The following is a 12,838-nucleotide window of genomic DNA, read 5'->3' on the forward strand; positions in this document are numbered from 1 at the left end:
AAAACAGCATTGCCAAAAAAGCTGTATAAAATCATTTTCGTATCAAAGGGTTTTCTTTTCAGTGATGGTGGGTCTGTTCCATTACGTGGGATTTCTACGGTGCACCAGTGCTGTTAACGTGACTGTGATAATAAGGCACGTGGTGAGGCTAGACCGTGCATAACGTTCTCTAGACCAGTCTCAGGTGTTTGCAGGTGGTGTCTGCGTGGAAACAGATTCTCTTTGGGAGACTAGAGCTCTGCTAGACTAGTTGAGATGTGTTCTCTGGATTTCCGCCGTGGCCATGGGTGGAAGGTTGGCTGACCTTCGACGTAGGCTGATGATGAAGATGGGAATGAAGGATACGCTCTTTTTATGCATCTGCTTCATAACCAGCAAGAAGAACCCTAGGGAATCCAAGTGCTGTGCAATTTAAAGCTGGTCGGAGATATAAATGGGCAGCAGGGTTTGGCACGGGCAGCAGAGTACACCGCAAGGAAGGTTCACACACCCATGAAAATGAAGGGTTACATGGCTATGCACGGTGTAACCACTATGCAAAGAGTGATGAAACGAAGTCGGACTCAGGGGTCCCTCACCACTTGCAGCAATGGATTTTTCCTCTGAAATAAGTCAGGCATCCCAACCTTCCTCTGTGGCGAGGGATGCAATCACACAGTGGTAAATAAGTGTCTTCCATAAGCTACGAGTCATAGACCAATAGCGATGAAAGGGGAAACTTACAAGGCAAGCTGTACAGGAGGAACACCGCTAACAAGTATTACCCAAATTGACCTTTTGCAATTGACCTTTTGCACAATTGACCTGATCATAGTGGTCCTAATTGACCTTTATATTATTTTAGTTATTTTATATATGTACTGGGTTGGTTTTGGATTATAAATAATATAAGGGGATTGGGTTGGGGGTTACATGGGGTTTTGGATTGGGTGGGGTTTGTGGGGGGTTTCCCCCCATATATATGTCCTAATAGACCTTCTAAATTAGGTCAATTCTCCCGAGGTCAATTGTGAAAAGGAAAATTAGTATACAACCCGCTAACACACACAGCAGCACTGAAAATTTTCCCTGGATTGCACCTCCCAATGCCATCCCTTCCCACCTATCTCCTTCCCGCCTGATCTTCTTGCTTACCCTCTCAAAGAGCACAACCTTGGGGTCGTCTTTGATAGCAATCTCCAACTGCAACAATTCATCTCTGCCTGTGTCACTACTGCCTGTAATACCCTACCCCAACAGTCAGAAAATGCATACATTCCTTACCAACCACTCTACGAAGAATCTAATCCCTCCGCAAACTTGGCGAATGCTCAAGCCTATGTATTGGCCTTCCTTTCTACTCTTTGCTGCCTCGAGACTCAGTCCGCACCATTGCTACCCGCACTCTCTACAATCTACCCAGATCTTCCGCCTACTTCTTCCGACTACGCAGCAACGGTCTTGCTCCTCAGTACCCGTCTGACTGTAGCCCAGGTTGCTCACCAGCTCGTTCCCTTCGATCCTCCTCCGCACTCAACCCTCACGTTCATTATTCTCCATGTGCCGCCTCCCACTTCTGCTCTTTCTCCCCATTTGCCCCACTCCAATGTGATGCGCTGCCAATCAAAGCCAGCCAAACTGTGGGTGATCTCTTCAATGCTAGGCTTACATTTCACTTACTTTCTACAGAGGGAGTTACCCTGCCCTCTCCCCATCCTCCCCTACCTGGCCCCACCACTGCTGCTAGGGAGGTTTATAAAGTAATTTTGTATATTTATACAGTACTCTTTTAAAAGTTTGAAGCACTTTTCCTTCCTGAGGTTAATGCTCCCATAGTAGATCATCTGCTTCTCAAATAATTTTATATCAATCAGTGAGTCCATTCAGTGGAGAGCGATCAAGGTTCACAATATATAATACAACCGTGCTAATTCATAAAATGTACATTTTAAGAAAATAGCACCCACATAAAAACAAATATCATATAAAAACTATACAGTGCCAAATGCAAAAAATAAAAAAATACTAATACATAAGAAGAAGAGGCAAAAAATACCTGATCAACATAAATAGCTCAGCTCTAATATTCGGCACAATGGTTCATTCTGGTGTATAATACGAGAGAGCATTCCCCCGATCAAGCAAAACATAAAACATTTAGTTACAGAACTCTCTTCAAAAGGGAAATTCAAACCAGAAATAAAATTTTATTGGGTTTATTTCACAAATGCCTTTCTTGCTTTGGTCGCCACTCGTAAGAAAGATGGTAACGGCCGTATAGCTTGTGTTGGCCATCAATAAATAGTAGAGGGCCGGGCAACATTGAGTAACAGAATGGTGCCTTAGCACCAGAATAATAGTCTGTTTCGGCATGCGTGAATGTGGGGCAGAAGAAGATGAAACATAATGGGGGTTCCCCCGCGGCATTCCATAAAGGGCAACTTGTCTCCACAGAAGAACCTTGACACTTCGCTATATCCGCCTTTAGGCACAGACTATCAAACCGTGCCCTGGTAATCAACCGGCGATCTTATTTTCTGTGGCTAAAAGTGAGATAAGATTGCAGCAAATCCATGCTACTAACATGCATGGGTTTTGCTAGGTCTGGGAAAAATCCGGGGCTATGCTAATTATGGGGCTGTCAGAACTGGGGGCCAGGTAGCCTTTTTGGTTGTAAACCCTGAGCTTCTATCTGGGGCTACAACTAAAAGAGCCGGGGCTGTAGCCCCCTCAGACCCCCCCCAGCAACACCTCTGCTAACATGGCATGTCTCCTGTTTGCAGCAATCATCATTTCGCTGGATTCTCTATTCCTTAATATAAACATTTAAAACGTTCCTTGTGAGAATTTTTGTCAATATTGGATAATAAAGTGCTAGCTGCTAAAAGTGCTTGAGCATTCAATTTGTGTATATAGATTGTTGTTCTTGTGTTGTTTTGTCCCACTTTCATTTTACACACTCAAGCTGGCTCACCAATTGTTCTCACCTTTGTACAGGCCCCCTTCAAGGGAATGCCTCGGTCATCTGTAAATGTGTTATTGTATGTCCTTTCTGATCAAAGCTGACATCCCTGTCCTTCAAATGAATCAATACACCGAAGAGTACCTCAAGGTTGCATTGTGCCAACAGTAATGCAGAGATATCGGTACGACGTCCTTTCATCGCCAGACATTTCAAAGCCTGCAATTTAAACGTGTACAAAATAACGTGAAAGTTCATCGAACTTTTTGGGGGGGGTGGAAAAGGGCAGATAAGTGGTTGGGGAGGTCGGGTATAGTCAAAAATAGGTGCAGGAGTGGGTGGGGCTCGCTCCCCCCCCCCTCCCCCCCACAAAAAACGTTTTCGATATTTCATACACGGTTAAATTGCGGGCTTTGAAATGCCCGTCTATGAAATGACATAGAACCGAGACATCTAGTCATGGTGGACACTGCGAGAGTGTCCAAGGAACCGCTTGGGCTTTATTTCGGGATAGGCCACTTCCTTGGGTGGTTACTTAGCTCATGGGAGGGAGTTAGACTAAAATACAGACTCAAACCTCTGCAATGTAGTGAGGCTGGGAGACATCTCACTTTACATGATCGGAAATGTCCAGTGAGGGGCGATGGCCTCTGGCTCGTTTGTTTGTATTGGTCATGTCAATACTTCGGACAAGTTTGAAACATGGTCCTTTACAGGAGCAGGGCCCAGTGCAAGAGTTATTCTGTTAATTGCGGCTGGGAGCCAGATCTTAGATGGAGTAACTTGTTAGGTTTTTGAGCATGTCGCGTCATCAAAGTCTCCAATTAGGAGAACACTTGCAGGGCCTTTCATATGTGAGAGAAAATTAAGCAGGGGCCAAAGTAATTACCTTGCATGGCCTGGATCCTGCTAGGAGGATAAAGAAGCAGCACATGTTTACCCCAGGAGAATCCCTTCAGGTAGATCCCAAGAAGCAGATGCTGAAAGGATTCTTCTCGTCAACAGAGGAAGGGAGGGATCAAAAGGCGTCCTGCGCTTGATCTAGAGCAGGAGAATCTGAACTGAAGTGATCCTTTCCAGAGAGCCACCACTTGTGCAGAAGGTGCTTCTCCCCAAGAGACCAAATGCATAGGATGAGGGATCACTTTCCAAGGCAAGGGAAGAATCTGGTCTGAAGTGAGCCCACCCTCCCCCAAAAACCGACCCATCAAAGGGAATAAAAACAAAGAAAGGTGGTCCATGGTGGATTCACCCGCAGTGTACCGGGTGCCGCCCCCAATTAAGGATCAGGCTGAGCTGAGTGTACGCTTACATTCGAAGAATTATCCAACAAATGCAGACATAAGTGCAAAAAACAAGGGGGGTCCTGGGAGTCCCTCTGCCGGACATTACTCCCCGTTACGAGAGACTTACCCAGAGTCTTTAGCTCACTATCTTTCACAGAGAAGAAATATCCCAAACATATCAGTCTGTGTCCTGCCCTAGGGCAGTCCAGCACCAAAATGCTAAGCAATTCTCTTCTAACAAGAGTACCAACAGCAACCTCAGACACGTGTTTCGCTCTGGTTGGACCTCATCAGTAGGGTGGAGCTGTGCCTCTTTAAGAATAGTGAACAATGGGTCCACGTCTGGATTCCTCTAGTATCTTAGGGTGGTAGCCAAAGTTACTTAAATATGCAAAAAACAAGGGGGGGAGTCCAGTTCTAAAAGGCATTTCCCTCACTTGAAGCAGAATTTATCACAATACAAATGGATTACATATTTGCCTATATGCAATGTCACTTGTACATCATTAATACAATGTGAGGTTTCAAAACCCCTTTAGTAAATGTTGTCCTATTATACCCATACTTTCCATGTTTTTGAAACAAAACACACCATGATTGCTTCTTAATGGGGTTCTGGATCATAAACTCCAGATATAATGTATCTCCACATCTTCTAGATTAGGGTGAGAAGAGATCATGGTAAGGAGACCCACCTGAAGCCACTCCGATGGGCGATTGCTTGCCGCCGTCCAGGCGTTGGTCTTCCCCAGCTTGTCCAGTCGGGCGTAGTGCGGGTACCAGGTGAAGGCGTCAATCCCCCAGGTCTTGAAGACACTGGACGCTGTGATCTGACTATCCGAAATCAGGTGGGATTTCATGCCCAGCGACTCCGAGCAACCTGCCGTGTTGAAATACACTGTAACACAACGGTTCACAGAGAATAGAGGTGGTGAAAGGGCAGAGTACAGAGTCTGGCTCCATTGCTACAGAGCAATGGAGAGGCAGCAGCATTGGTAACAATCGGTAGCGTAAGCTTGCATGCTAGGCAGCGCTCCCTCAAGCCAACCAGCAGCCTTAGGGAAGAACCAGAATAGGGAAGAAAAAGACCACATGGCGAGCGACAAAACAAGACTCTACTGCACTTTTTATACATTTTGCATTTCTAAGTCTGACTTCTCTGTCAATTAATTGAGTTGTACCATCCTCAATGTGCATGGGGAAAACCGTATTCTATATAGAGTTGATTCAAGTGGCATTTGGGGCAACCAGGCTGCATTTATTTATGCATTTACTTTTTGTCGTGTGGCACATGCATTTTTGCTTCGGGCACCATTATAAGGGTTGAGATGATGCAGAGAAGGGGAGGCAAAGAGGCGAGGGTGGGAGCAGCAAGGCAGACACACAGCGAGCCCCGAAGGCCACAATCCTGAACCAGAGTAGAGAGAAGGAAGGAGAAAGATGGGTCAGCAAAAAGGCCAGGAAAGAAAAGGAAGGAGAACGATGGGTGGGAGGAAAGGCCAGGGAAGAAAATGGAGGAGAAATATGGGTAGGAGGAAAGGCCAGGGAAGAAAATGAAGGAGAAAGATGGGTGGGAGTAAAGGCCAGGAAAAAGAAGGAAGGAGAAATATAGGTGGGAGAAAAGGACAGGATAGAAAAGGGAGGAAAAAGATGGGTGGGAGAAAAGGCCAGGGAAGGAAGGAGAAAGATGGGTGGGAGAAAAGGCCAGGGAAGGAAGGAGAAAGATGGGTGGGAGAAAAGGCCAGGCAAGGAAGGAGAAAGATGGGTGGGAGAAAATGCCTGGAAAGAAAAGGAAGCAGAAAGATGGGTGGGAGGAAAGGCAAGGAAAGAAAAGGAAGGAGAATGATGGGTGGGAGAAAAGGACAGGATAGAAAAGGGAGGAAAAAGATGGGTGGGAGAAAAGGCCAGGGAAGGAAGGAGAAAGATGGGTGGGAGAAAAGGCCAGGGAAGGAAGGAGAAAGATGAGTGGGAGAAAAGGCCAGGCAAAGAAGGAGAAATCTGGGTGGGAGAAAATGCCTGGAAAGAAAAGGAAGCAGAAAGATGGGTAGGAGAAAAGGCAAGGAAAGAAGGAAGGAGGTGATGGGTGGGAGGAAAGGCAAGGAAAGAAAAGGAAGGAGAAAGATGGGTGGGAGAAAAGGCCAGGGAAGGAAGGAGAAAGATGGGTGGGAGAAAAGGCCAGGGAAGGAAGGAGAAATCTGGGTGGGAGAAAAGGCCAGGGAAGAAAAGGAAGGAGAAAAATGAGTGGGAGCAAAGGCCAGGAAAGAGAAGGGAGGGGAAAGATGGGTGGGAGAAAAGGCCAGGGAAGGAAGGAGAAAGATGGGTGGGAGGAAAGGCCAGGGAAGAAAATGAAGGAGAAAGATGGGTGGGAGTAAAGGCCAGGAAAGAGAAGGAAGGAGAAATGTAGGTGGGAGAAAAGGACAGGATAGAACAGGGAGGAAAAAGATGGGTGGGAGAAAAGGCCAGGGAAGGAAGGAGAAAGATGGGTGGGAGAAAAGGCCAGGCAAGGAAGGAGAAAGATGGGTGGGATAAAATGCCTGGAAAGAAAAGGAAGCAGAAAGATGGGTGGGAGAAAAGGCAAGGAAAGAAGGAAGGAGGTGGTGGGTGGGAGGAAAGGCAAGGAAAGAAAAGGAAGGAGAATGATGGGTGGGAGAAAAGGACAGGATAGAAAAGGGAGGAAAAAGATGGGTGGGAGAAAAGGCCAGGGAAGGAAGGAGAAAGATGGGTGGGAGAAAAGGCCAGGGAAGGAAGGAGAAAGATGAGTGGGAGAAAAGGCCAGGCAAAGAAGGAGAAATCTAGGTGGGAGAAAATGCCTGGAAAGAAAAGGAAGCAGAAAGATGGGTAGGAGAAAAGGCAAGGAAAGAAGGAAGGAGGTGATGGGAGGGAGGAAAGGCAAGGAAAGAAAAGGAAGGAGAAAGATGGGTGGGAGAAAAGGCCAGGGAAGGAAGGAGAAAGATGGGTGGGAGAAAAGGCCAGGGAAGGAAGGAGAAATCTGGGTGGGAGAAAAGGCCAGGGAAGAAAAGGAAGGAGAAAAATGAGTGGGAGCAAAGGCCAGGAAAGAGAAGGGAGGGGAAAGATGGGTGGGAGAAAAGGCCAGGGAAGGAAGGAGAAAGATGGGTGGGAGAAAAGGCCAGGGAAGAAAAGGAAGGAGAAAGATGGATGGGAGCAAAGGCCAGGAAAGAGCAGGAAGGAGAAAGATGGGTGGAGAAAAGGCCAGAAATGAGAGGAAGGAGAACGGTGGGTGGGAGGAAAGGCCAGGAAAGAAAAGGAAGGAGAAATATTGCTCGGAGAAAAGGCCAGGGAAGAGAAGGAATGAGAAAGATGGGTGGAAGAAAAGGCCAGGAAAGAAAAGGAAGGAGACGATGGGTGAGAGGAAAGGCTAGGAAAGAAAAGGAAGGAGAAGCATGGGTGGGAGAAAGGCCAGGAAGGAGAAAGATGGGTGGGAGAAAAATGCCAGGAAAGAGAAGGAAGGAGAAAGATGGGTGGGAGAAAAGGCCAGGAAAGAAAAGGAAGGAGAAAGATGGGTGGGAGAAAAGGCCAGAAAAGAGAAAATGGGTGGGAGAAAAGGGCAGAAAAGAGAAGGAAGGAGAACGGTGGGTGGGAGGAAAGGCCAGGAAAGAGAAGGAAGGAGAAGGATGGGTTCGAGGAAAAGGCCAGAAAATAGAAGTAAGGAGAAAGATGGGTGGGAGGAAAACCCAGGAAAGGGGCTTTGGGTGTCGGGGTACATGCACAGGTAGACTCCTAGGGCGCATTCCCAATCCTGAGCTGCCGATGAAAAACTTCAGCATGAAGGGTTCGGGGAACATAGACATATAAATAAGGTAAGAAGGGCCCCAGCCCTCGGGTAACCGAGTCATCGCGTTTTTTCCAGCCCTCCATGTGTTGTATTCATTCTATTCTGTTGTGTGTGTTGTGCGACCATATTAGTTATGTGGGGTGATAGTGAGAAGGGCAAACTGACAGACCAGTGGTCCTAAGTCCTCTGGGGATCGGTTGAGTGATGCCTGGTCAAGTGGGTGGTCTTCATCCCCGATCCTGCCACGTCCTCCAGGTGCGGATTGGGGATGAGAGAGGCAGAATGCTCCAACATCAGCTAACTGATGCACCAGGATGGCTGAAGCAGCTGCCAGGTCTAGGCGAGCATGGCCTGAACAGCTGAATATGACAGGATGGCTGAAGCAGCTGCCAGGTCTAGGCGAGCATGGCCTGAACAGCTGAATATGACAGGATGGCTGAAGCAGGTGCCAGGTCTAGGCGAGCATGGCCTGAACAGCTCACTATGATAAGATGGCTGAAGCAGCTGCCAGGTCTAGGCGAGCATGGCCTGAACAGCTGAATGGCTGAATGGCTGAAGCAGGTGCCAGGTCTAGGCGAGCATGGCCTGAACAGCTGAATGGCTGAATGGCTGAAGCAGGTGCCAGGTCTAGGCGAGCATGGCCTGAACAGCTGAATGGCTGAAGCAGGTGCCAGGTCTAGGCGAGCATGGCCTGAACAGCTGAATGGCTGAATGGCTGAAGCAGGTGCCAGGTCTAGGCGAGCATGGCCTGAACAGCTCACTATGATAAGATGGCTGAAGCAGCTGCCAGGTCTAGGCGAGCATGGCCTGAACAGCTGAATATGACAGGATGGCTGAACCGGGTGCCAGGTCTAGGCGAGCATGGCCTGAACAGCTGAATATGACAGGATGGCTGAACCGGGTGCCAGGTCTAGGTGAGCATGGCTTGAACAGCTGAATATGACAGGATGGCTGAAGCAGGTGCCAGGTCTAGGCGAGCATGGCCTGAACAGCTGAATGGCTGAAGCAGGTGCCAGGTCTAGGCGAGCATGGCCTGAACCGCTGAATATGACAGGATGGCTGAAGCAGGTGCCAGGTCTAGGCGAGCATGGCCTGAACCGCTGAATATGACAGGATGGCTGAAGCAGGTGCCAGGTCTAGGCGAGCATGGCCTGAACAGCTGAATGGCTGAAGCAGGTGCCAGGTCTAGGCGAGCATGGCCTGAACAGCTCACTATGATAAGATGGCTGAAGCAACTGCCAGGTCTAGGCGAGCATGGCCTGAACCGCTGAATATGACAGGATGGCGGAAGCAGCTGCCAGGTCTAGGCGAGCATGGCCTGAACAGCTGAATATGACAGGATGGCTGAAGCAGCTGCCAGGTCTAGGCGAGCATGGCCTGAACAGCTGAATATGACAGGATGGCTGAAGCAGCTGCCAGGTCTAGGCGAGCATGGCCTGAACAGCTGAATATGACAGGATGGCTGAAGCAGCTGCCAGGTCTAGGCGAGCATGGCCTGAACAGCTGAATATGACAGGATGGCTGAAGCAGCTGCCAGGTCTAGGCGAGCATGGCCTGAACAGCTGAATATGACAGGATGGCTGAAGCAGCTGCCAGGTCTAGGCGAGCATGGCCTGAACAGCTGAATATGAGAGGATGGCTGAAGCAGCTGCCAGGTCTAGGCAAGCATGGCCTGAACCGCTGAATAGGACAGGATGGCTGAACCGGGTGCCAGGTCTAGGTGAGCATGGCCTGAACAGCTGAATATGAAAGGATGGCTGAAGCAGGTGCCAGGTCTAGGCGAGCATGGCCTGAACAGCTCACTATGATAAGATGGCTGAAGCAGCTGCCAGGTCTAGGTGAGCATGGCTTGAACAGCTGAATATGACAGGATGGCTGAAGCAGCTGCCAGGTCTAGGCAAGCATGGCCTGAACAGCTGAATAGCTGAATGGCTGAAGCAGGTGCCAGGTCTAGGCGAGCATGGCCTGAACAGCTGAATGGCTGAATGGCTGAATGGCTGAATGGCTGAAGCAGGTGCCAGGTCTAGGCGAGCATGGCCTGAACAGCTCACTATGATAAGATGGCTGAAGCAGCTGCCAGGTCTAGGCAAGCATGGCCTGAACAGCTGAATATGACAGGATGGCTGAAGCAGCTGCCAGGTCTAGGCAAGCATGGCCTGAACCGCTGAATATGAAAGGATGGCTGAACCGGGTGCCAGGTCTAGGCGAGCATGGCCTGAACAGCTGAATATGAAAGGATGGCTGAAGCAGGTGCCAGGTCTAGGCGAGCATGGCCTGAACAGCTCACTATGATAAGATGGCTAAAGCAGCTGCCAGGTCTAGGCGAGCATGGCCTGAACAGCTGAATGGCTGAATGGCTGAAGCAGGTGCCAGGTCTAGGCGAGCATGGCCTGAACAGCTCACTATGATAAGATGGCTGAAGCAGCTGCCAGGTCTAGGCGAGCATGGCCTGAACAGCTGAATGGCTGAATGGCTGAAGCAGGTGCCAGGTCTAGGCGAGCATGGCCTGAACAGCTCACTATGATAAGATGGCTGAAGCAGCTGCCAGGTCTAGGCGAGCATGGCCTGAACAGCTGAATGGCTGAATGGCTGAAGCAGGTGCCAGGTCTAGGCGAGCATGGCCTGAACAGCTGAATGGCTGAAGCAGGTGCCAGGTCTAGGCGAGCATGGCCTGAACAGCTCACTATGATAAGATGGCTGAAGCAGCTGCCAGGTATAGGCAAGCATGGCCTGAACCGCTGAATATGACAGGATGGCTGAACCGGGTGCCAGGTCTAGGTGAGCATGGCCTGAACAGCTGAATATGAAAGGATGGCTGAAGCAGCTGCCAGGTCTAGGTGAGCATGGACTGAACCGCTGAATATGACAGGATGGCTGAACCGGGTGCCAGGTCTAGGTGAGCATGGCCTGAACAGCTGAATATGACAGGATGGCTGAAGCAGGTGCCAGGTCTAGGTGAGCATGGACTGAACAGCTGAATGGCTGAATGGCTGAAGCAGGTGCCAGGTCTAGGCGAGCATGGCCTGAACAGCTCACTATGATAAGATGGCTGAAGCAGCTGCCAGGTCTAGGTGAGCATGGCTTGAACAGCTGAATATGAAAGAATGGCTGAAGCAGCTGCCAGGTCTAGGTGAGCATGGCCTGAACAGCTGAATATGACAGGATGGCTGAAGCAGCTGCCAGGTCTAGGCAAGCATGGTCTGAACCGCTGAATATGACAGGATGGCTGAACCGGGTGCCAGGTCTAGGTGAGCATGGCCTGAACAGCTGAATATGACAGGATGGCTGAACCGGGTGCCAGGTCTAGGCGAGCATGGCCTGAATAGCTCACTATGACATGATGGCTGAACGAGGTGCCAGGTCTAGGCGAGCATGGCCTGAACCACTGAATATGACAGGATGGCTGAACCGGGTGCCAGGTCTAGGTGAGCATGGCCTAACAGCTGAATATGACAGGATGGCTGAAGCAGGTGCCAGGTGTAGGCGAGCATGGCCTGAATAGCTGAATATGACAGGATGGCTGAAGCAGGTGCCAGGTCTAGGCGAGCATGGCCTGAACAGCTGAATGGCTGAAGCAGGTGCCAGGTATAGGCGAGCATGGCCTGCACCGCTGAATATGACAGGATGGCTGAACCGGGTGCCAGGTCTAGGCAAGCATGGCCTGAACCGCTGAATATGACAGGATGGCTGAACCGAGTGCCAGGTCTAGGCGAGCATGGCCTGAATAGCTCACTATGACATGATGGCTGAACCATGTGCCAGGTCTAGGTGAGCATGGCCTGAACAGCTGAATATGACAGGATGGCTGAAGCAGGTGCCAGGTCTGGGTGAGCATGGCCTGAACAGCTGAATATGACAGGATGGCTGAAGCAGGTGCCGGGTCTAGGAGAGCATGGCCTGCACCGCTGAATATGACAGGATGGCTGAACCGGGTGCCAGGTCTAGGCGAGCATGGCCTGAATACCTCACTATGACATGATGGCTGAACGAGGTGCCAGTTCTAGGTGAGCATGGCCTGAATAGCTGAATATGACAGGATGGCTGAAGCAGGTGCCAGGTCTAGGTGAGCATGGCCTGAACAGCTAAATATGACAGGATGGCTGAAGCAGGTGCCAGGTCTAGGCGAGCATGGCCTGCACCGCTGAATATGACAGGATGGCTGAACCGGGTGTAAGGTCTAAGCAAGCATGGCCTGAACCGCTGAATATGACAGGATGGCTGAACCGGCGCCAGGTCTAGGCGAGCATGGCCTGAATAGCTGAATATGACATGATGGCTGAACCGGGTGCCAGGTCTAGGCGAGCATGGCCTGAACAGCTGAATATGACAGGATGGCTGAAGCAGGTGCCAGGTCTAGGCGAGCATGGCCTGCACCGCTGAATATGACAGGATGGCTGAACCGGGTGCCAGGTCTAGGCGAGCATGGCCTTAACAGATGAATGGGTGAAGCAGGTGCCAGGTCTAGGCGAGCATGGCCTGAACATCTCACTATGATAGGATGGCTGAAGCTGGTGCCAGGATGGCTGAACCATGTGCCAGCTCTAGGTGAGCATGGCCTGAACAGCTGAATATGACAGGATGGCTGAACCTGTGCCAGGTCTAGGCGAGCGTGGCCTGAACCGCTGAATATGACAGGATGGCTGAACCGGCGCCAGGTCTAGGCGAGCATGGCCTGAACCGCTGAATATTGACAGGATGGCTGAACCAGATGCCAGCGCCTCGAAGCACGTTGGGTACTTGCTGAAAGCAACCCTGTGCGCTTAATGGTCAATGATATAGTGCAGGGACGTAATTTAGGGGGTTTCCAGGGGTAGCAGC

At 50.1% G+C, this 12,838-nt stretch overlaps 1 protein-coding gene across 2 annotated transcripts in view; it reads right to left on the bottom strand.

The window, feature by feature from the left end:
- The window catches only part of MFGE8 (milk fat globule EGF and factor V/VIII domain containing), a 386,330-nt gene that overhangs the window by 37,853 nt on the left and 335,639 nt on the right, over positions 1-12,838 (bottom strand). Inside the window, exon 8 of one of the 2 annotated variants that reach the window (XM_069624298.1) lies at positions 4,923-5,125. In XM_069624298.1, the coding sequence (XP_069480399.1) occupies positions 4,923-5,125 (203 nt within the window). The remainder of the gene's footprint in view (positions 1-4,922; positions 5,126-12,838) is intronic. The other variant, XM_069624299.1, reaches the window with a different exon arrangement.

The sequence above is a fragment of the Ambystoma mexicanum genome, chromosome 11, assembly GCF_040938575.1.
Source record: "Ambystoma mexicanum isolate Mex_15411 chromosome 11, UKY_AmexF1_1, whole genome shotgun sequence".
NCBI lineage: Eukaryota > Metazoa > Chordata > Amphibia > Caudata > Ambystomatidae > Ambystoma > Ambystoma mexicanum.